The sequence below is a fragment of the Athene cunicularia genome, assembly GCF_003259725.1.
Source record: "Athene cunicularia isolate RWA chromosome 12 unlocalized genomic scaffold, athCun1 chr12_part1, whole genome shotgun sequence".
In the NCBI taxonomy this organism is placed as follows: Eukaryota; Metazoa; Chordata; class Aves; order Strigiformes; family Strigidae; genus Athene; species Athene cunicularia.
The window spans coordinates 14,944,087-14,969,254 of record NW_020799116.1 but is presented as its reverse complement, the minus strand read 5'-3'; the positions used below and the strand labels follow the sequence as shown (position 1 = coordinate 14,969,254).

General features: G+C 35.1%; 1 protein-coding gene across 12 annotated transcripts in view; it reads right to left on the bottom strand.

The window, feature by feature from the left end:
- Nucleotides 1–25,168, bottom strand: part of ERC2 (ELKS/RAB6-interacting/CAST family member 2) — a 532,940-nt gene that overhangs the window by 126,115 nt on the left and 381,657 nt on the right. For all 12 annotated transcript variants that reach the window (XR_003399297.1, XR_003399299.1, XR_003399301.1 and 9 more), the window contains one exon: nucleotides 11,926–12,060. Coding sequence is in view for 1 of the 12 variants with exons in the window: in XM_026857422.1 (XP_026713223.1) it covers nucleotides 11,926–12,060 (135 nt within the window). In the remaining 11 variants the exon portion in view is untranslated. The remainder of the gene's footprint in view (nucleotides 1–11,925; nucleotides 12,061–25,168) is intronic.

Genomic DNA, 25,168 nt, shown 5'->3' with positions numbered 1-25,168 from the left:
ATTCCCTTCAGCAATTTCATTGTGTTGGGGGATCTTCTGGAATGCATCTTTCAGTTAAATTTAATCAAAAAGGAATTCAGTGTGCCCACTCCCACACCGCTTCTGCATATGATCCACAGTGGGAATGATCAAATTTGCACTCTTGATCAGAACTAAGACCCTAATGTAGATGCAATCAAAGACTGCAGAATTCTGCATTGCTATGAGGCCCACTAGTGTATAAAATGTGGTTACCTGAAGTGAAGAACATAGTGAAACTGACCCAAAAAACAGACAGCAAATACCTCCATGAAGCTGAAGTACAGCACACTTCCCCTCACTTTTGTGGCATGCAACTATCTTTATAAAATCCATTATTTACATAAATAAATTATTTAAAATCCTAATCTCCTTTTAGACAAAAAGCTTTTGCAATGCAGGCAACATTAAAAACTTGGTAAATTAAGCTTTTCTGGCTCTCTTCCCACAATAGAAGACCCTTCCTGACAAGGCTCATCACATTTCCCTTTCATGTGCTGGCATGCTAAGAATTAATGTCTTAACTTGGGTTAAATAAATCTAGTGATAACTTGCTCATCTCTTGAGCTAACTTTCTGATGACTGATTTACGCTACTGTCTTTATTATCTACGTCTACTAACGGGTCATTAAACATGCAACTACTGTCTCTGGAGTGTGAAACTGTGCTACTTACAGCAAGCAATTACACGTATAAATATTAATTTCCCCGTGTGACACAAAAATCTACCCGCTAACCAGTGAAGTTTCTCTCAAATCTAGAACTTAATCTAAAATCAGAATCTTTCAGAGCCTAGAGAGACTTTTATCTACTACTCAATTTCTAGCAGCAAACACAGCTGAGGACTAATCTCGTGAACTCTCCATACACAGAGCAACTGACTGCAGAAGTTTTATGCATGAATGATTTGAAGAACTGAGCCTGTAACCGGAAAGAGGAAAGGCTAACAGTGGATTCATTGAAGGCTTTGGTGCATAGAGTTTTAGAAGGTCTTTATGTTTCATTTGTGTATTCAAAAAGTTGAATAAATCTTAAAAATTGCTTCAGAAATACAGATTTATGTTACGGGTCTATTTTCAAACCTATCCATAACAGAAGGCGTCACAAGTAACCATGCATCACCCATTTATGAAAATGACTATAAAACCCATCTCACCATTTGTTCTATTTGTATATAGTTAGGTTAAAATCAAACATAAATACTGGCAGTGGGGGTAAGCGAAAGGTTGTTTCTGACCACTTACTTTAGAACACCCTGACTAGCGTTAACATGAATAAGATGTTTCACCAGATACTCACGCATTCTAAAGCTTTATCACTAGATGAAGCGGAAACTCAATGCTTCTTACAAGAAGTGGTCCGTGAAATCAGATTTGCAATGCAAAAATTTATGGTCCCCTTTGTAGTGAAAGCCTGTGACATGTTATCTCACTTAAGTAACCAGCGCCAGATATGCAACTTTTGTTATCGAGTTACTGTCTCCCAGAATGCATTTTTGACTCTTTCAGCTGGTCTAAAGACCTATTTTAGACTATGATGGTGGCAGCTAATTTTTCTAGTAAGAAATAGAAGATAAATGTAAACCTCTATACAAGTGTTGTATATTCTAACACACACATTCACGGGAAGTGAGGGGGAGAGGTTTCTATAGCTAAACATGATCTCAAAAAATTCTTCCATATGTGGAAAAGACTGGAAAGCTAACATATAAATATAGATATATATAAATATACACACTGAGCAGTATGTATACATTTATATCACATTCATTAAACCTCAAAACATAAAATAAATTCATTTCTGTAAGCAAAGGAAAGGTATAACTTTTCAATACACAAAATCCATCTCCTTGAGGTATCATAGACAGCAAAACCTGTTTTCTACTTCTTACTTTTAATACAGCTCCAGTTTAGCTGATGTCTTAGTCAAATTACAAATTTAATATAATTCTAAGGTATATGGAAAGATCATATGGCTACAATATACTTACAATTAAGAGGTAGGAATAACAAAAACATTAACAAATATTACAAACTTATTTTATTTAAAATGAGAAAACCTGAGCAGAACACAATGTTTGTAACTGTAAAATGGCAGCATATCAAAATCAAGCACTAGAGTATCCCTGAAAGATAAATCCATACTCAGAGCAGACTCTTCCAATTTTCAAGGCTCTTTCTTTTGTTCCATCACAAGTACAATGTAAATTACAATGGAATTTAGGTTTGAAATCAATCATATTTTCCTCAAAATCTGGGCAAGCCTCTATTTCAGTTTTTAGGGTAGAAAGAAATACCTAGATAGATGTCAGAGGCAGGAAAAATCCTCTGTATCTACTAAAATAAGCATATGATAACACTTAGTGTCTACAGGAATGCTTAGACAGAAATTGCATCCTCATTAGAAGTATTTTGAATTCAGTAGCATGTTTCTAATAACCAATATAGCCATGATAACTGCACGCAATTTAATCAGAAAATTGACTTTTCAGTGATGACCATGACACAAATAGGTTTCCATTGCATTGAGTTCAACAAGTCTGAATGATGTGCGATATGAATCACAAGTTCTTTGTTCCAGAGGAAGAGTATGTGTAGCAAGGACAAAAAAAATTAGAGGAAATACTTAAAAATGGTAAACCATTTATATGACTAATTTGCACTGCGCTCCTGAGATCTCAAAACACTAATTAATTCAGCACAATACTAGTTATTTGCAGTGGATATGCCTGGGATTGTTTATACTGAATGTAGCGACAAGCAAACCTTGCCCTGCCCAAATTCCTAAATTAAATAAATCCATGTGACTCCTACGAGCTTAGTGCAGGCTCAGCACTGTGCTAATGCAATTGCGTGCTTCCTTGCAGCTTGAGGCACCAGCAGAACAAGTTCACATACATTTAGTGAACAGACAAGCACAAGCTCGCACCTGCCCAAATACAACATGTAAACATGCAGAATAAAGAAACACACAGAATATTAAACAAAATCTGGGTCAGGGAGGCAGCCAATAATTCCGATAATTTACTGCATTAAACTGCTATATCATATCACTACTTTTATATACTAAAATGTTACTGGTGCTTTGGGTTTTCCCCGTATTTCTGTTTCTTCTTCCCTGAACAACTGAAAGACAAAGTTTTAATATTGCAGAAAACACCCAAACATGATATTTCAATCTTCCAGATACTAAACTTCTGCTCAGATTGAACTCGTTACAGTCTGAAGAAATTTGAAGAATTTTATGCTTTTCAAATAACCATCGTTATTTGAATAAACTAAAATAATCAGTTTTGGTTTATATATGTCCTCCTTTTAAGTTGTTTGCTTTTTTGGTTTTTTTTTATTTTTTTATTTTATTTTATTTTTTATAAAGACAAATCCCAGTTTCCATACTCCTGAGGCCTATTCAGGAGTTTGAGGTTGGCAATTTTCCAGTACAGCCACAGAATTTAAAGCATTGTGCTAACAGCCAGGGCTGCCAAAACACTAAGTATCATGCACTCCTTTCCCCTAAAATTACATATGGATCAATACAGTGATTTGCAGATCAGGACTCAGACACTAAAATAATAATAATTGTTTGACTGTCCTGTGGCTCTGATTTCAAAGTCATCCACCTCAAACAAAATCCCATCTGACCTGTTCAGTTTTTCACATATCATCTTTCAGCAACTCCAAGGATATTTAGCAGTTCCAGCTGATGAACAAAGACCTGTTGCCAAGACCAGTCACCACTTTACAAATCAATAAACGCTTTTCTTGAGAGCACATGGTCATCTTCAAAAAATTTAGCTTTTAGTGACATACGCCTCCTTCACAACAGTCAGACTGTTGTCAAATTTTGTGCATCACTGCATGGAATTTCTCAAATGAATTACTTTATCAGCATACTTTAAAAAAAATCTTTCTATAATGACATGTATTTAATACTAAGACAGCTATCAGGTAGCTCTTTAAAAGTTGGCTTTCTGATTGGAGAGTGGCAGTAAGGGAAGTTTCATAAACACACACTGCCCAAACACTGTCCTAATAAGGAGGACTTTTCCTTCAGATAAGAGGATAGCTCAGAAACTCTGAACGACCTTTTTGGCATCTTTGCTGAGATTTCAGAGTAATGGAAAACTTGATGATGAGTTTGTGACAAATTACTTCTAAACACCACCACCTTGTAGAGGGGCCATCAAAAACGTTTTAAATAGTAACTAAATCTTTACACAGCCAGACTGGATTAAAAGATGTAAAAGAACATGTTACATGCTTACAACACTCTGTGACATTCCATCCTCAATTGCAGCTTCCAAGAATAGGGTGAACTTTTTGGAAAGCAGCCAGCTCCTACAGTCTTACAGCACAATCTATGATATTCAGATTTTTCTAAAAATCATATTCTTTTAAATCAGAATATCATCTCTCACCATAAAACAAAATTAAAATATATTCCTAGCCTTGGTGACCATGGAGTAAAGCATCTGACTCAGCTACAGCTTGGGAATTCAGGAAACTCTTACAAGATGATAAGCACTTTATATTCTGTGTCTTTAAAAATCTCCAGAACTATGAGAAGTAAGAAGATTTGATAGTTCTGATAATTACCTGGATTGGCAATAAAGTCCTAAGGTATGAAAATTCTTTAGATGTTATACCTTCAGTCTCCCACTGTGTGGATGCAGAATCAAGTTTTTCCACCTGCCCTCTCAAATAGCGTAACTTCCTATTGAGAATGCCACCAAACTAACTCGAGTATATCCTAGACACATACGTGTCATCACAACTACTTCTAAATCCATTTTTTAATGCAGAGATGCTGCTTTTAACTTAAATAATCAAGTGCAGTTTTTTATTATGTAGAACATAAACAGCAAGTTGAACCTAGGACCTTTGAACCACATCCTAAAAATCTCAGGTACTCAAACAAGACAGTCCTGGGTGATAGCAAAAGACTTTTTTGTTACGTGGAGACCATCCTAGAGTTCTGTCATACAAGCCAATAAGTTACGGACTGTTTCAGAAACAGCAAGGAATGTAAAATGCCCACCAAAATTAATAGTAGGTGAATGGAGCCTGAAAGTCAGATCCAGCTACAAGTGTGGAGGGGCAGAAAGGCTTCTGAGATTAGAAAAACAAAGGGAATGAGATGTCTCAATTTGACCAGACTTGTGGTTAGCAAGACAGAATTCCCTGTTGGTTACTAACTTACAGGCATGCTACGATACTAAAAGTGCAAGAGCAAACTGTCAAAATGACTGCAGTACAGTAAAGCAACTGTGACAGGGAGTACGGATGCGCTGATTCCTATCAACTTTTGTAACAGTAACAGAAACTTGCTTCAAGAGCACACAGTCACTTGTGCGGCACAAACAGGCGCTTCCTTCAAAACATTTTCAATACAAGGAAGAAAACTGAAAGATCATGTGAGCAGCTGAAGCCAAGAGAAAAAGTTTTTCAGGAAAACTAGTAAGTATGTAAAGGTGAGAAATAGAGAGAGGCAGGGAGTTGGACAGTAGGCTTTGTGATGAAGTCTACACAGTGGGGCAGGACAGCTTCTAAATCTCAAGTTCCAATTTATTTAGCCATCAGGGTTTTTTTGTTCCAGATAGATCTTGGATGCAATGATCCAGATTAGATTACTGTAATGCACTCTACAAGGGGCTACATATTACAACTCCTTGGAAACTGAAGCTAGTACAGAATGCTTATTAAGCTCATTTTCATGCTGGGAGTATTACACCCACACTCCAGGATACACACTGACTGCCAAAATGTTTCCAGGTGGAATTTAAGAAAGATTGCCAACTATCAAGCCAAAACTGAAGAGAATAAATTTAAGATTTTAATGCAAAACTGAAAAATTATCTTTTTTTCCAAGTTTTAAGACTAGTAAAAATGGTTAATATTGCAATGTTATTGACATGGCAGCACTCAATCCCCATAAATTTATTCATATCAAATAAAAATCACATGCACCAACATAACTAGGGAACACATCATGATTCACTGTAACATGACCATGTGTATGGGCAGAGGAGAGTTAGCGTCTTCCTGTGAAGTTTTCTTACATCTTCCCCAGAGTTTAGGTCCAGACATACAAGAACTAAAAAGGTTGCCTACCTATACCTCTCCCTAAAGAGAAGAGCGAAAAAAAAAGGGGGAATAAAGGCAAGAAGTGGCTGGAAAATTGGCTTTGGTCCCTAGCAGCAGCCAGAAGACATAAAAACACCCACTACATCAGCAAAAAGGTGCCCGACTAGGTCCTTCAAGACAAGTCAGAGATTCTATCCTGTAGTACATCTAGAACCATGCTGCCACATGCTGCCCATAGCTGGTTATGATATTGAGTAACGGTTATAAAAACCCCATGATCATTAAAACATCGCTACCCACACTGAACAGCGCCAGGTAAAAGGCATGTATATTTCAAGCAGGATGTGTGTGTATTTTTAATTCCAAGACTAGTGGTACACTATTCTCTTTAAAAGGAGTAGAGACTTACAGTAGCATATATATACAGTATTTTACATCAGTAAGTGGGAAATGTGTCATTCCTTGTTACAAATATGTACTCAAATGCACATGTACATAGTTTTACGGCCATATATAACATATATTTGTTCATATAAATGTAGCATATAAATTAGAAAATCCAGTATTATCCATAGAAATGAGAAATGTTTCAAGATTAACACTGTGCATTCAACTGTCTCTTTCTCTCCGGAATTTGTGAGAAAACATTCAAAAAAACCTCCCTAGCATTCACTAAATCAAATGGCATTTATGTTACAATATGCACCACTTTCTTGTCTTCTTACAAAATTAAAAATGCCCTCCAATGATTTGCAGGTGTAGTGATAGGATGAGGTATAACTGTTTTAAACTGAAAAAGGGTAGACTTAGATTAGATTGAAGAAAGAAATTGTTTACTGTGAGGGGGGTGAGGCCCTGGCAGAGGTTGCCCAGAGCAGCTGTGGCTGCCCCCTCCCTGGAAGGGTTCAGGGACAGGTTGGACGGGGCTTTGGGCAACCTGGGCTGGTGGAAGGTGGCCCTGCCCAGGGCAGGGGGGTGGGACTGGATGGGCTTTAAGGTCCCTTCCAACCCAAACCATTCTGTGATGATGATTTTCTCAGTTTATTCTGTGGTTTCAAACCACTAGCAATATGCTGGACTATAGTCATTAAAAACCACATATCCAGAATTTATGTGTAATACACTATTGACCAGGAAATACAAGTTTCTATGGCACATGGCAGTCAAGTCGCTGTACAAAGGGATACTGTATGGAATGGTAAATAACACAGAAAGTGAAAAAATAACATAAAATCCATGATTGAAAACTGTAAGTTAAAGCAATGACCAGAGTTCACTCATGATTATCATTGACTGCACTGTTCTTAAAGATTATTTCAGCAAGGATTTTGCTATGGATCTCCTAGTTGCTTGCTTTACACGTAAACATTTGCTGGACTAACCCATTGTTCACAGACATTTAGGGATGGCTGTACTTCAGAACACCTACTCCAAGCCCAGTGCACCAGCGCAAGATGAAATAAAGCTATTATGTGCCACAGATATTCATCTAACCTGTTCTTAAAAAACGCCAAGAAAGGAACTTCCAGTGCATCTATATGAAAGAATGTCCACATTTTCTTTCCATTTACAGATTAATTCAACTCATAGTGAAAAGTTTTCTCTTGTTAAGAGACTAACCTAGTTATTCTTGGTAAAACTAAATTTACCACTCCTACTCTTTCTCCAGTAGGCACTAGAACACAATTGATCATCCTTTTCTTTACAACAACATTTTATGTATTAGAAGACTTATGTCTCCCCTCTAGTACTTTCTAGACTAAACAAATCCAGTTCTTCAAACCTTCCTAATAGGTCAGGTTCTCTAAAACTCCTATCATTCTTGTTGCTCACTTTTTATCCCTTCCTAATTTTTCTATATTTATTAAAGCATGGTGATCAGAACTGTATACAGTCTTTCACATGAAGTCTCACTGGTGCTTGACAGAACGGAATAATTGCTTCCTGATTCTTTTTCAGTATTACATCCATCCCAGAATTACATGCAACTTCACTGCAATTAGTATTCCGTTGTGTAATACAGATTCCTTTTTCCATGCTATTGGCTCATCAGTACATGAGATTTCTCCCTTGTAAATGGACTTCAGTGAATTTCAGATTATTTATTCTAAACTTTCTCTGCAGTTTATTGAGACTGAAGCAGCAAGCATCTTATTGAGTAGTTTAACTGCTCCTACTAGGCCTTCAGTTTCTTGCAGCTTGGTTCATTATCAACAATATTCATGTTTTTTTCTATTTCACCAATGAAATAGTTTTTCTAAAAAGATACTCCACAGAAGCAGATAAAGGACAGACCTCTTTGGAACCCTGCTGTAACGGTCCTTCTCTGACACGAGTAACAGAAAATTTGTCTGTAGCATGTTATTTGTACCAGTTGCACACCCATCTCATGGTGTTTTCATAATGAATTAAATTATTATTTATAGCTGTAGCTTTTATTATTGTAATGCATTTCACTTTACATGTTACTTACATATTAGAAACATATGGTGTGATGGAACAGTGTTAAAGGCCTTATGAATTCAAAGTATGTCACAGCTACCATTTTCTTATTTAGCCACAAAGCCAGTTAATCCCATTAAAGGAAATTAGATTTGCTTGACACAATTTGTCCTTGACAAACACAGGCAGACTAAATATAGGATGGGTATGCTAAGTAACAGCCATCTAGACCTGCATTCTGTTTTAGAGAGTGGCCCAAAACTGTCACCTAGGAAGGAGTGCAAGAATAAAGTGAGTACATAGTGATAAACAATCTCGTATCTTCAAGAGTGTAATGTAAAAATTGTTTTTCTGGACTAGGATAGGAACCACCAGTTGATGATTAAGAAAAGAGGATAAGGGCGAAGCGGGTAAAAGGTGATCTGATATACACTGAGACGGATAGATCCGATACAGACATCAAGCTACTGAAAAGGAACAGTAGAAAGACTACTGGCTTTCTATTGATTCACTGATTAATAATATATTCTATAACTTTCTAGGGTCTAAAATAAAGTTATTCATAAGTCCCCATACATTTTATTTGTAAAGATGAGAACAGTGTTTGCCTATCTTGAGCTTCCGAGTTGTTGAATATAATCATAAATAGTTCAGAGTAAAACTACGAATACTAGTAAATATTAGTAAAATAGGTAGTATTTTAAGTACTCTGGCCATTTGCATCATTCATATAATTTCTTAACTGTTTTAAGTTCTTCAAGATAAATACTTTCATTATGCTTCTTATCTGTTCTCTTCCCTGAGTAACTTGTTATTGTGCATTGAAAAGCGCCTTCTTCACTAAATGTTATCTCTCGTACATTTTCTTGTCCCTCAGATTTTCTTTAGAGGTTCAGGTTTCTTGAATTAGTTTAAACCAGTGTCTGAGTTTCAGTAACACAGAGGTTGTAACCTCTTTTTTTCACATCTCTTACCTTAATTCTGTTTTTCTCATTCTATTTCTTGCACAAGGCCAAAAATTTTTATTTCACGGTCTTTTTTTCAGATAATTTTGCCTGCTTTTATAAACTCAGCCAACTTATCTCTGCTACTCAGAAATGGAACTAAAACCAAGACAGCAAGTCCTTATTACCCTTCTCCACTTTCTGAAAGAAAAAGTTGTTTTAAGCATGTTCCAAGAACCCAAAGGATTCCATGTTCTGTTGTCCAGGTTTTGGTTTTTGGTTGTTATTCAAGAAATTAAGTTTTCTCATACTTACCCTTTCCTGTCTTTAGTACATTTAATCATTGTAAAAAAAGTGTTATTTACTTTTTATCTCTTATTTCAGATTAAGTAAGAGATAAGTAAGATATCACCACCACTCCCATTGTAACTTCACCAATGTTTTCCCCTTTTACGTCTACCCAGACATTATGAACTTACAAGCTAATTTAGTATCAAACAATGATTCTTCATATGAAAGCAATGTTCTAATTTTCTCTGGGGTTCTCTACCTGAAAAAGAGTTACTTGCTTCTATAGACTGTTTTTCCTACTCCAGATAAATATATACATGGATAACTTCTCTCCTCGTCCTACTGTCACTGAGTTCCTCCTAAAACTCCTGCAGGTTTCAACTCTCACTCATTGTAGAAGGCTGAAGAGTCATATAGTGAAAAAAAGTCTATCGTAACATTTCAGTCATCTTCAGGCCAGACTCCATCCATAGCTGACAAACTCTCCACTTACTAAACGCCGTCATTTGAAATGGAAGAGTGACACCCAGTATCAGCTGGAGACACATGGCACGCTGGCAGCATGTATGTTTTAATTTTAAAATAAGAAGTTTGCTTCTTGAAATTTCATCTACTACACCTTAGCTTCTTTCATTTGTATTTCTTGTGGTTTAGCATTCCATACACATACAGGCATGTATGTACACGTACTATTTTTTACCATAACAAATTTTTAACAGTATCAGATGCAGACACCTCAGAAAACAGTTATGAAAACATGTTTGCTGTCAGAAGGGTGAGATAAAGTCGTCACTATAATTTGAAATACTGTGTATATATACAACTACAATATATATTTTATGTAATTACATAATGATTAAAGAATTTATTATTTTCAATATTACAACTTTAAAATGATAATGAGCTATAACTAATAACTTCAATATTATTACTAATAGCTATAGCAATGCTATAACATTATTTTCAATAGTAGAACTACAAAATTAAAGCAGATACTTTATTTTTGGTGGATCTGGACTTTAAGCTTTCCAGAAACAAAAGGCACAGCATTTTCTGTTTGGAAACATCTGTTTCAAACATCAAAACAATAAATTTTCAGTCAAGGTGTCTGCTTCACCCAGTTGTCTATGAACCAGAAGTACTGAGCTGCAACACTGGACACTTAGCAAATTTCTGCCTACTGACATCAACTTTATCTGAAAAACCATATTAAAGTAGTCCAAAAGACAGTGTTGGAATGCTAATAAACCACAGAACAACACAACCTTCTCATTCCAAACATACAGTACAAATATTAATTTAAAACTGCGACGGTAAACTTGTTTTAATATTTTTGCATTTTAATTTTGTCTTTAATATTCTAAAATATTATCAATAAAACCAAATGAGTTGGGGTTTTGTTTTGGGGGTTTTTTTAACTGTGGTTGGAAAACTGTATTTATTTGTAAACAAATATTGAAATTTACAAAATCAAAACAGTGTTGGGCTTATGGATGTTTTTTAAACCTGGGTGGAGTAGAAAAGTTACAATGCTAACATGGTCAATTAACATAAATTAGGCGACCATGTTATTAGGACAGTTATTTGCCACTTCTGAAACACAAGACTAAGAAGAATAATATTCTAAGAAGAATAGTAGTGAATCAGTAAGCATTTTTAAAAACAAAACATCTCTGGAATTTGGTTTAGTATTACCTAGTAAAAAATGCATCACTCTTGATTTTTAAGCTATATCTGTCGTTTGAAAGCTTCATCATAAAGGTATTTTCTAAACCAGTTTAGAATCATTAGTTTACAAGTTGCCAAAGAGAACTGCTGCGCAAGATTCTTCAATACTGATTATTAATTTATTTAAATAAACAAAAAACTATGCCAAACTTTTTCACTGATTTTCTACTGAAAAAGTTGTGTTATGACATGCTGAAGATAGCTGCAAAGCTTATAAAGATAGGAAGAAGAATGTAAGACACCAGATAAAAAGCCAAAATGTTTAAATTGTTTCAGGGATGCAAATAAATATGAGAGCTATTAGTTTCAGTTCGAAGAACACATCACTTGCTTATTATTTCTATGGAATATTTATTTTACCTTGAAATATCAAAATAGTAAAATTATAAAACTGAGGGTGAAAAAAAGAGGTGACAAACCTGATCTGGAGAGGGTCTGTGGTTGGAGTGTTGTGGTCTCCCAGGAGATCGATGATGGTGGTGGTGGTGATGGTGGTGGTAGTGGTGATGGTCATCATCGTAGTTATCTGCCATCAGTTTCATTCTGTTTTGTGTCTGTTTAAGATGTAAAGTGAAACAATTATATTACATGCTGGAATATATTACTCTTAACTGTTTTAGATAGATCTTAGCTTTTTCTTAGCTCTCTTTTTTTGGTTGGTTTTTTTTTTTTTTTTAGCTTTAAGGATCTAACAATAGAAGTCTGGACTGTTGGCTAACAAATAAAAGGAAACAAATAGAAAAAGATAACAATGTGAGCACATATTCTGTCTCAGTTTTCACACGAGTAGAATCGTACAAAGTCAGAAAAGGGTATGATCTAGGATGTTGCATTTGAAGGGTGGCAGCTTTTCCAAATCTACTGTTTTAGAACCATTTCCTATTTTTTCCCCCATCTATTATTTTAGCTTGCCATTTAACTTGTAAAATCTCACTGAAAGAAATATTAAGTGTACTTCAAATATTTACAGTTAGCTACTGAGGCACGTCAACAACAAACTTGAATAGTTATGCTAAAAGCTCTGTTTTTGCTTAATTATTCTAACTATACACCAGAATCACCCTGATAAACAGTAAGTTAAAAGGATCTGAAAATTAACAGATACAGAGAAGGGCACATAGAGAAATAAGTGATTACAGAACTTGACACGTTACTGAATGAAAGTTTAGATATCTATGTTGAAAAAAAGTTCAGTGCTTCAGCTACTGCTGTGTACAGGTAATAAAATCTATGTCACCACAAGATAACAAGATACATCACTGCTCTTTATCACTGTTACAACTATTCCACACCATGAAATACACAGACTGGATCTAATCTCCATTAGGAAAATTTCACTAGTAAGTATATTTTAACAGCAAATGCAAAAATTCAGAGATTGCTATTGAATTCCACAATTTTAATGTTTTTTGTAAAGTAGAAAAGAGATTTGGGAAAAAAAAGGCAAATTAAATATTCGTATCACACAATATTTGAAGTCTAACAAAATCTAATACAAAGAAAACTATGAAACACAGGGATCACAGGAAATCCTGATGTGTCTTTTTAGCAATTAATGTTTTTTTGAAATGTCACAATGCTTCTCAGGCACTTCACATGATGTCCATTAGCAGGATCACAGAAAGCTATGTTACAGGAGGGAACATGTACTCAGGTCAAGTAAAACCAATCAACCAACCAAAACAAAACCTTAAGGCAACCACAATAAAAAGACAGAGGAACAACCACAGATCGGATGTGCACATACTTTAGCCACTGTCAGGTTCTTTCTGAGCATCTCTAGAGCACTGAAAGAGCATCTTCTCAGTGTGTTACAGAATAAATGTCTCCACAGGTCAAGTGGTGCGCTCTGTTGAACAGGAATTGCACTGGCGCTATTTATTGTCATTTCACAATTTTTGACAGTATTTTCTGCACAGTTGGAGCCATTTCATTTTCTCCTTCCTGGATAAGAATATGTAAGCATATAGCTGTATGGATTTCAGTTATGAATTTCTACTGATTCTGCCAAAAGATCAACTCAATCTGAGTCATCATAGTTGGTCTGTTTGTCTTTCGATACAAATAGGAAGGCCTTTAGCACAAAAGAGTGGAAAAGATGATGAATTAATAGACAAATAATAACCCACTTACTGTAAACACTGTAATATCCTGCCTCTTTGGGGAAGCTCCTAACATTTTATTAGTTTATTTTCTTATCAATGAACAGCCTTAAATTTCCTACCTTTCAACCGTATTCCATAAAAGAATGCAAAAGTTAAACAAGATGATATATGCAATCCTAAAAGTGTCCCCTGTAATGAGGTGTTGGGGATTAGACATGTCATGGGATAAGAACTGTAAATGAATGATGTCATCTTTCTAATTTGGTGCTGAAATATAAATAAACCACTTCTAATGTTTCTTCCTTTTGGATGCCAGATTGCAGTAAAATGTGCACAAAGAAATGTTAATGCTGTAGTGGGCTTCCTTTAGTGTGCCTGCTCTGAAAGCAAAATATATAAATGTGAAATGAGAATCTATTTTCCACTCAAGTGATTATCATCCAAACTTTTACCTGACTTACGATTGTCGTTAATTTCTTAAAATGAAGCTAAATAATTTGCAAAATATTATTTTTGAAAGTTTTCTTTGGTTTTATCTTCACAATGATAACTAATAGGATTCTGAGATTCTGCTTGTCTGCTTTAGCTACTGCCAGAGTGCTATCCTTCCACACTGAACTGCACGTTCCAGGTATGCTTAGCTTCGACTTCGGAAGTACAAAACACGGTATGACTTCAAACTTTTAGAGGCAGGAATTTTGATAAGGATTGAACAGGAGGATTTCTGAGGAGGAACAAAATTAAAGCCATCCAGAGGAACAATACAATCCTTTCCAGGTCTTTCTAAACAAAAATCTGTAACATTACTTGTTTGCTTCCCTTGCTAACTCTTTGAATCATTAGTAGGCTTTCAAATGCCAGGTATATTTTTGTTTGAGGAAGAAATTAATTAACCACGTTGGAATTCATTCAGGACCCCAGGGCTTCACACCCCGACACCTACACAGAAGCACAAGCACAAACACACAGAAAGGCATATACACTTTAGGACGTTGGTTTATCAGACAGACAGTAAATCCTCCTGGTCCGAGTCCCACATCAGGACACCGTCTCAGTACTGACTGCGAGGGAAAAATTCCACCTACTGACTTGGCAATGCCATCGTACCCTGCAACATCTTCAGCATCCTTGAAAATTTCCTATTCAAGAACATCCAACATAATTTCTACACTCCTTTTGAAAGCACGACAGATTATTCAGTAGGACTTTTCTGGATGATCGGAAAGCTTGGTTTTGAATGTGAAATTCATGAAAATTAGAATGATGATTGTACATGCATGGAAACTGTGCAATACCTAATTTGCATCATAACTCATCTGCATGAATCACTCCATATCTGAAAGTCATATAGTTCAAAATTTTATTCACATTTTCCTCTCAAAACTGTTATTATTGATACAGTTTTCCTGAAAATGGGTTTTCTCAAAATATTCATAGCCACAACTCTGACAACAAAATTATCATGCCAACTTCTTTTTGAAAAGCCTGATGAACACCAGGCCTACAGCTGAGAAGGAGCAGGTTTTAATTTGGATTTATACTAGGAAAGAAAAAAATGTTAACTTGTAAGATGCAACAATTAATTAACTGCATCTCCTACAAATCATGTATAGGCTTATTAGTTTTGGCATAAACAGTTCTCAGATATTTTTGCTTTACATTTATTGACTACGTTCAATAAATACTGAATCCACTTTGAAATAAAGGAATGATAGAGGAATTAAAAGCAGTTCAAATCTGGGTGCACAGGTATATTAACCCTTAGGGCTTGAAACAGTTGTCTCTGATCATACAATATCACTATTTGCTAAGCTGTCAAGGTCACAAATGGTATGTGTAACAAAATTTTTAAACAATTTACCAAAGAATTTATGATCTAGCACTGTAAGAAAACTGACAGATATTTCTTATCCTCCTAAAATTCTGTTGAGTTTAAGTAAGGATCTACTGGAGTGAAATGAAACTTTGATTGACTGGTAACAGACAAAATAGCTTAACAGCAATCTGTAACTGTAAAACTGTAATATTAAAACTGTCTTTTAAAAAATATTTTAGCAAGGTGGCAATAGGGAACTATGCTTTGATCTGTCATCTGGATCAAGTTAACAACGAAACTCTCATGAATGAGGTTCAAATGAGGAAAAATAGTAGGATTTGTTGCTCTGGGACATAGGTGTAATACGATTCAATAGCTATTACTTTCCTTTGGATTTTCTTCTCAATCTTTTCACTAAATGGAATTCGAAACATTTCTGGAATATTCACTTCCAATAGCGTAGGATTTTTCCTGATATAATATGGGAGAGATGATGATATAAGGTCTACAAGCTATCCTGGAGATACCCTGTGGTCTAATTATAAAAGCATCGAATTAAAATCTAGATACTCATACTCTAGCTTTGATTCTGCAACAGCCTCCTGTTGTCTTCAAAGACAGAGAACCTCTCTTTCTTGCAATCTCAGTTTTTTAAGATAAGCAAGCTAATATTTCCACAAAGCACACTGAGATCTTCATGTGGCAGACGTTTAGTCTTCCTGAATTTTACCAACATTTTATATAATAAATTCTAAGACAATTTTAGAAAACACAAATATTTTTTTAACTTTGAAATCCAGAAGGTAAGGATCTTAAAAAATGGTGTGCTTAAGGCTATATAGTGCACCAAGCTGCATAAATGGAGTGGAATTAACCTGGTTTTAATGAAAGCATGTGTAACTGCAGTTGGTTTTCCAGTATGAATCCAGTGCTTCAGCCCTGAATTCCATTAGCTGAGGGTTAACACAATGTTTGCTAATTAAGCCAGCTCTGTACTTAAGTCTCTTCAAATAAAAAAAAGTTTCTATGTCAGAACAATATTTTTACATATTTTTTGAAAACTGTTATTGTCTGAAGACAAGTGAAGTATTTCTTATCATTTCTACTGCTGCACAACATGAAAGTTGCTAACTGCCCCAGAATACAATTTATAGATGATTTGTTATTTGATAAGTTAGAGTTAATTAAATACTGGACAACAAATCCTGTACTTGGCCTCAAACATCCTTAAAGTTCCCCAAATTTCATTCGTCACTCTCATCCTATTAAAGGACCATAACAGTTTGCATGAAATGAAGACTTTACAAAAACAGAATATATTTGTTCATTAAAAAATACAAAATATTCCACAATGTAGATTGTTATGCTTCTGTAACAGAGGAAGACAGTCTTGAAAAGTAGGTAAAAAAGGCATTTCAGAATGCAACACAGAATCCTCTGTTTCTAAGTAGCCCTTATGGTAACTTCTAAGACTAAATAAGTCATCACAGGCTACACTGAGAATTAAAATTAAATGCCATGTAAAGCCTGTATTTCTAGAATATGATCAAGTCCACTGCCGCCTTTTTTTTTTTTTTTTAACTATTCAACAAGTTTCCATTTGTTTCACTTCTGTTGTCTGATCATCATTAAATATTTTTCTGAGATCAAAAATAACAAGTTGAAGTTCCAACCTTGAAGGCTCTAAGAAACATGGTTCCACATCACTGTCATTCAGTTCCACACTATTTGAGTATTTCAAGCTTACTAGAGATACAAGCATCCTCCATAAGTGATTTGATAACAAACCAAATAGTGAGCTTAATTTGCCATCTAGAAAAGAGATTTAAGAGAAATTCCATTGCAAAGTTTCAATTGAAACTTCTTTTGCTTAAACTTCTTGATAGATAGTTTTGAGGACTGGTTCATTAATTATCCAGCTGAAGCAAGAATGATAATTCCAAGGATATTATTTTTAAAAAGCCTAACCATGAGACTGCTCCCAATTCTTTTAAATTGTAGCACAATTCTGGAATCAACACATGATTAAATGAGACAAATTGTTAAAATATATCCACCAGCTATAGTTTTGACAGGAGGACTTGTGGCTTGCTCTGAAGCATCTTTTGCCAATACTAGAACTGCATGGAAAAAGTAGACTTCAGTATTCTTCAATATACTTCAAAATACTTATGCTTCAAAGTATTCCAGAGCTTGCACTACTTTATGTTAATTATTCATGTCACTTCTAACAGCATAATACTAGCAATATAATGCTAATCATTTCCAAAATAAATTATACTCTTGTCTTCAACTGTTAGAAATATATGATAATATTAAATTCAGGATTTTTTGTTGCTTCTGCAGTGAATTTTTAGACACGAAGAAAATTCCAATAGAAAAAAAAGTTATGAAGACTGTAAGTTTGCAAGCACTCATCAGTAACCAAAAGATAACAAAAAACATAGAGTATGGTAAGTAACTAGAAGCTCCAGATGCTAAATAACTATCATAATCATAACCCTGTGGGTGTTGGAATGCATCACTATGGGGCAGAGTTATGTTTTACTGAGTGCTTTAATTATGCATTTTCTTTTTATAACATCCCTATAATGCAATCTCTTCTTATATTCTTACTATTAACTGTATTTTAACACAGTTTTTTCTGCTTTTTTCCCTGCCTCCATTGAAGAAAACAATTAATTTTTTCCTTGTTAAAATTCCAAATGGGCTAATAAGCATGTTTTTCTTTTCCTGTTATAGTGTATGACTTGTCTTGGAAAGTGTGAGAGACAGGATACATGCAGGCTAAAAGTGTGCGTGATAGCTTATTGAAGAAAAATGTGGCTACTCCTCATTTAGCTCTTTATTTTTTACCTCATTAATGATACAACTGTTGCATATGAAATAACACAGTAAAGTTTTTATGCCAAGAAAGCACATAAATTTTTTCCCTCTATATCTAGTTATAAAGTTAATTCATATTATGTTTTACATTAAAATCTTACAGTTCTTATAATTTGTAACATGCATGTAATCAGAACACTTCTTCAGGTCACGTCTGCACCACCACCACCCGCACCACCCCCCCTCCCTGTTTCACAGGACAGAGATTAGGGACTGAAAAACAGTAGAGTATTTTCCAAGTTTTCATGAAATGCAATCTTCCTCCCAGGTGAAATACAACAGCATTTCCTAGTCAAATTAGATATGCTAACCCCTGTGCAGCAAAGGAAAGCAGCTTCCAGTGATGATCTTTTCAAAGACTTGGATCTGATAATTTAGTGTTGACCATGAGCATAAAAGTTTTATATATATATATATATATATATATATAAAAATAAATAAATTCTTTTTAATTAGAGTACTACTTAACTGATATTAACAACCATTACACCTGCTGCTTTGCAAGATTACAAAATGTGACTAACTTATCCTCAAAGTTAGAGCTCATAGTAAGTCTCCCTCTTCACAAGCTGACGGATAATACTCTCAGAAACACCAGCTGGAATATTAGACACTTGGCAGACTGAGACAGGCAGCAGTTTCAAGTGCCAAGTAGACACTTATCTGAAGTACTAAGGCCAAATTTCAACTTTCCTGACACTTGTGACTGAACAAAGTTTGAACATGGTCTATCAGACCGTTTAGTTGCGGTCTCTGCATTTAGAGTTTGTGTTTTTGAAGTCTTTTTAAGTTCTGTGAATTAAAAGTATGGCTGGAAGCACAGGAAATATCTTGTAATAATACAGCATACTCAGTAATGTATAGGCTAAAGTCATGCTAAAAGTATTTGTCTGAGTCCTACTACTAAACTTGGTAATTACATAGAAGTATGTAAGAACATAGACACAAAGAAATGGGTTAAAAAGCATAATTAAAGCTCTAAAACAGTAGCTGCCTGAGGATATCTCAGGACAGGTCCTACTAAATGCAGACAAGCAACGTGAGAAGTAAGGTTCTCTGTTTTTTTCCTTTTGTTTACAACAGGAAATAACTCATTAAAAAGATACTTCCCTGTAATAATTATTTAAAACCAGACATGAATCAGAAACTGCAGTAGCTAAACACGACCTTTGAAACTGCAAATCCCTGGTTAGTAGAACTGATTGTCTTTTTCATCATCTTTAGTGTCTGAATAGTTCATTTCAGCTGCAATTTCTGCAATTTCATTACAAAGCCCAGTTCTCTCATGTGTATCATATACAAAATATAGCCTAAGCTGCAATGACTACATTTTTTCCACTGTATGCAATAAAAATTGATAAAACCCACATAAATTTCAACACATGGATGGTATATTGGAGTATAGACCGAAATGGAGATAACATCACAACACTGTCTTCATATGCCTTGCAGAGTCACCTTACCTATTGTTTGATGCTAACTTGTAGAAACGATGTTTTATCCACCATCACTGGAGCAGAAAAATTTGACACCCAATTTTTTCAATATTTTTTAATACTTGCCTACTTAGCACTGTACTTGAGATCAAGTGTTAAACTATATTTAGCTTTATTATCATGGGGTACTTTGTAGTAGAACTTAAGGACTTGTTTCAAAAATGTCTCATGGAGAAAAACTTTTTGACTTGGGTGTTCACTCATTTGTATAATGGAGGTAATTCACGATTCTTATCTGAGATACTTAATACCCATTTTCACCTATAGAGGCAGCCACATCAAAAATTACAAAAGTTCCAGTGTCAATATATAAATTATTTTATATCTTCACTACCTAATATTTCCATTTCCGATTTTCAGTCTCAGTGGAGTTAAACCGTTTGTCCGAACAATGTGTGTTATAACAGCTATAGCTATTGAGAGGTTCTAGTGTAAATTCATGAGGTTATCTCCAGTGAAAAAGGGTACCATTACACATGGCCGTGTTTAAGATATGACATAAATTCTTCAAGAATTAATGCTTTGAACGGAGAACAAACAGAAACAGATTTTAAAGCAGATCGACCAACTACAAAGCAGTAGAGGACTTCTGTACCAGGCCTGTGATGCCATCAGGGCCTGACTGCTATAGGCTACATGGCAAAAAAAAAAGCCCCTCTCATTGGAAAATGTTTGTGTAAAAATACCATTCATCCAAAAGAATTTAGATTCCTAAGAGCATAAAGAGGAAAAAGTGATGCCATATCAAGTTATGACCCGAGTCCTTCATCTTTTATAATATAAATTGTCAAATCTTACGAAGAATATGTGAGAAGTGTTGTGTGAGCACTGCCAATATCTTCAGCATTTTCCCGACACAGAACATTTCTTCTGAATTAACTAATTTGATCAGGCAAAGGCTATTAGCCCACACACACACACATTCTCTTTCTTGCCTTGTGCTATATGGAGCTTGCTGTGTTAAGCTATAGGGAGAGGTCACTGCTGATTCACACTTACACTCATCTCTCCTCCTTGTGCTTCTAAGATGCTTGTCATTAATAAAATTAAGAATTATAGATAATGCAAAAATACAGATTCAAAATTCAGGTTAAAAATGAAGAGAATAAAACACAGTGTCAAGACATGCAGAGATACTGCCTTAGGATATTTTTAATTAGTAGAAAATTATAAGCTACAAGGATTTTTAAGATAGTCAATAAATTTAAGGCCATTGAACGCATGGGCTGCTTGTACTGATGTCAATGGAGTCTGAACAGACACACTGAAAATCAGAGATCAACAGCCATTTTGCTACATTGCCTGAGAATTTTTAAGGAAAAAATAACCAGACTGATTTTCCTCATACGAGAGTTCGATATAGGAAGTTATTATTATAGAACACCTATTCTTACCGGCCCCAAATAAAACAAAGAACCTGTGTAGCATAACTGTAACAAACCTCCTGAAACTTAAGGGTCTCAGACTACTCCTTTGTTCAGCTAGGTGCTTAAAGCTTGAGCAAGACCAGTATTATGAGTGAGAGTAAACACTATAAACAGAAGGGTAAAAAAAAACATAGCACAATGTCTGCAGTACCCATGTGACTGGCTTCATAACATGGATTCTATTTACTGTGCAGTAACATTTAGACTCAACAGTACAATAAATCTCTCTCTGAAGCAAACCTGTAGGTATAATAACAACAGTAATAATAATAATAATAATGTAGTATTCTGTGCTCCTACAATATCGCCACCTGTAAAATTCAAGGAAATCAGAAACGTTAACTTAGTCTGACATCAGAAACAGAAGCAATAGTGATCAAGAACCAACAAAGTACCAGGACAGTGTTACTGATCACAAGGTCTACAGATGATAATTTCCACAGATACCATAAGAAATCATTGAAGGACTTTATTGTTCCCACATTTAGGGGACTTAAACAACAAACATTAGGGGACTTAAATGCAAATGATTAATGCACAGTTTGGCAGAAAAATGTTTTGGGCTGTCAGAATAATCACTATCACAACTTCTAATCCTATTCTTTTTCTTATACAGTAATATAAACACTGTCAAGATCATAAAATACACAATGCAGTACACCTGAAAAATCTAGCAGGGAAAATATAACTGAGGGTATTTTGTTATTCTTGAGTACTTGATGTCACCACATTAATATCACGTAATATCACGTAGGCACTACCTTTGATGTACTTAACTAGAACAGTATATGTAATGCAACAGACTGTCTTCAATTCCATTTTATACCTTTGCTGCTGAAAAAGTTCTTTGAAATATTTGGATGTTAATTAGTAAATAATTCCAGGCATTGCATGCAGGAGAAAATGTTGCTATTGGTTAATTTGCTGAGAAATTGTGGTTACACAGATATTTAAAATTCCTCGATTGTTTCTCACTCTTGTTGTTTCATTAGCAATATGTTCCTGTGATGAAATATAGAGTGGTGAACTAATGGACTAGAGAATACAGCCAAACACCAGCTTTGCCTCTGGCCAGAGTATTCAGTACACCTGCAGTCTTGAAAACACTGGAAAGGTTTCTGATTTCATGTTTTGAGAAGAAAAATAAAATGCTCTCAAGGAGTTAGAAGACCTTGTATTTTGGCCAATTCCACTTACACTTTTGGCTCTATATCCCAAAAGTGAAAAGAGGCAACTGGGAAATTTTCTCGCAGTATCCAAGTTCAGAATGAATCAGTAACATAGCAGTGTCTTCTGCTCTTACCAAAATCTCCCGAGATATTCTAAAAATGGACTTTAAGCTAATTATTTCATGAAGGATTGCATCACTACACAAATTTCTCTAAAAATAGCTGTCTCAGAATTCTCAAAAGGAATCTTGGCCAAGGTTATTATAAATATTATGTAATGACTCAGCCAAGCCCTTGTGGTGATTTTGTTTAATACTGTATTTCTGAACGGTTTTTTAAGCCTACTACAAAGTTCTGTGGCTCTCAAAATGCAGCATTTGGTGTATGAGATAAAACCAGCGCTTTTCTTCCAGCTTAGAAATTACGGAGTTTTACTTAAACTCACACCGTCACAATCCATAAAAAGACTGCTCAGATGATTCACATAAATAATATTTTGGTCTTTAATATATGTAAAACTGTAGCTTCATATTTAAAATAAATTACATATGCTCTCATTCCTTTACAAAGGAATTATATTTCATTTCTTTAAGATACTTCTTTTTCTTTTTCAGTGTGAAGAATTGTGACAAATTACTTCAAAATCAATGTCTTGGTAGTTTACAATCTGTTTGATGCTCCCAGAGGCCAGAAAAATTAGAATAGAAAAACTGAAGAAAAGCATTCAACTGCATATTCGGTGCTAGGATCATTATGTAAGTCATGAACTATTTAAAAAGAGAAATAAACCTGGAATTTGCAATGGAGACTTTTTTAAACTTTCTCTTTTTTTAATACATTCTATTTCTGCTTTAATTCTATTTTAGTTTGGATTACTACTGGGATGTCCTTCGTCAGTCTGCAGGTGCTGCCAAGCAATAAAAATTAGTACATTTGTCAATGTGGAAAACATTGACATGACTAAAAAAAATAATTGATAAATTAAAAATAAAAGGATGCAGGTGGGGTTTTTTTGGTTTTTTTTTTGAGTTTAGCAGAGGGGGACATATTTGGGAAGTAAATACTTTGTCTCCAAACTGATTAATACTGGCTTCACTGTTGTAAGACCACATTAAAAATAAAAGACATAAAATAACAAGTTTATGACATGGATACACTAAGATGAAAATGCATGTCTAAGCAGGCAGCACACTGTATTTGTTTTAGCTTTGCCAAAACGGTGTCTGTTTAGACAATAGTCTGTTACTCCTAGATATTGAGAAGCTCTTTGTACTTTCTTCCTCTCCTGGAAGTTTTCATCTTCGTTGCCTGTCCCACAATGTTAATATTCTTCTGAAGCAACCCCACAGAAGCTTACGGAGAGCCAAGAAGCTTCTGGTTGGAATACAGAATACACCAGGATGCTTCTACCAGAGTGATTAGAGAAGTTTTATACAGCGTAAGTCTGTGGTAAAAGCCGCTACATTTGCATTTAGGCAATTCAATCTCAGTGCAAGTCTGTGATACATTACAGCTCAGCGATAGAATCTGTTTTTCTGGCCTTAATCCAATAACAATAAAATTCTATGAGTAACCTCAATACTTTGGGTTACTCCACTTAATAGAATTGACCTCCTGAACCTCCAAGACATCTACTACATACTGTGCCCTATCTCTTTAAATACGAAGCAGGCTTCTGATGACCTCACATGGCGGGAGCCACCACAGCTCTTGTACAGCATTATGAGTGCAGTAGATGAATTTGCAAACATTGTGATGTTCCAACTAGGTAAGCACCTATAAATGTTATAAAGTATATCCATTAAAACTCCACAACCTCTAAATTGCAACCCTCCCTGGCCTCATCAGAGTTAGGTAAAAGAGCAGTAGTTAGACCTCGCCTGCACATGGCAATATTAAGGAGGATTCACATTTTTTGTATGAAAAAAAAAAATAATTCTGACTCTAGGATATTTACTTTCAACAGGATTTTCCAGGGGAAGACAATGACTCCCCTCCTTATGTCTCAAGGAGGATATTCCTGGGCATTCAAGAGAGACTTCTTCTCTCTCTCTCAAGAAACTGCCTCTGTAGCCCTCTCAAAAAAATGTCCTTTGTACTTCTATATATCAGCAGAGGACTTTCCAAGCTACAGCGATCCTGCCTCAGACACTGAAGTCACCACTTCAATAGGAATAGTAAACCAGCATCCTAGGCTTGGAGTATAAAGTTGCGATTTTTTAGGTATTATCCATTGCAATGATCCATAGTACTAGTACAGTATTATTTGAAATTGCTAGAAACATGGAATTGAAGTTTATCAACTACATGACAAAGTCTAGGATAACACTGAAAGAGGCAACAGGAGAAAAAGAGACTCAGAGAGTTTCTGAGATAGAAAGAAACTCCCCAAACTGCAAACAAAAGCATAAAGCAAATCAAACATTATACGATGATGCAGCATGAGGTTTGAAGTTTCACAACAGCTTACCTAGGCCAAAGAGATCCACCTGCCTATAAAGATTAGAAAATAAAACTCGATGGAAATAATATTTTGCATTTCAAAAGGTAAGGGTAATTCAAATTATTGCTTCTTTACTAAAATTACAATTCTTTGAAAAACAAGATGTTCGTGGGAGACATGGAGGACACAGGGTGAGCAAATGCAATTAGAAGCTCAATTGCAGCATCACCACGTGAATTCTGCAGTACAATGAGGAAAATATAACAAGATTATCTGAGGAACCTCTAGGATGTTGCTTCTATATGAGCTTTGTTGACATC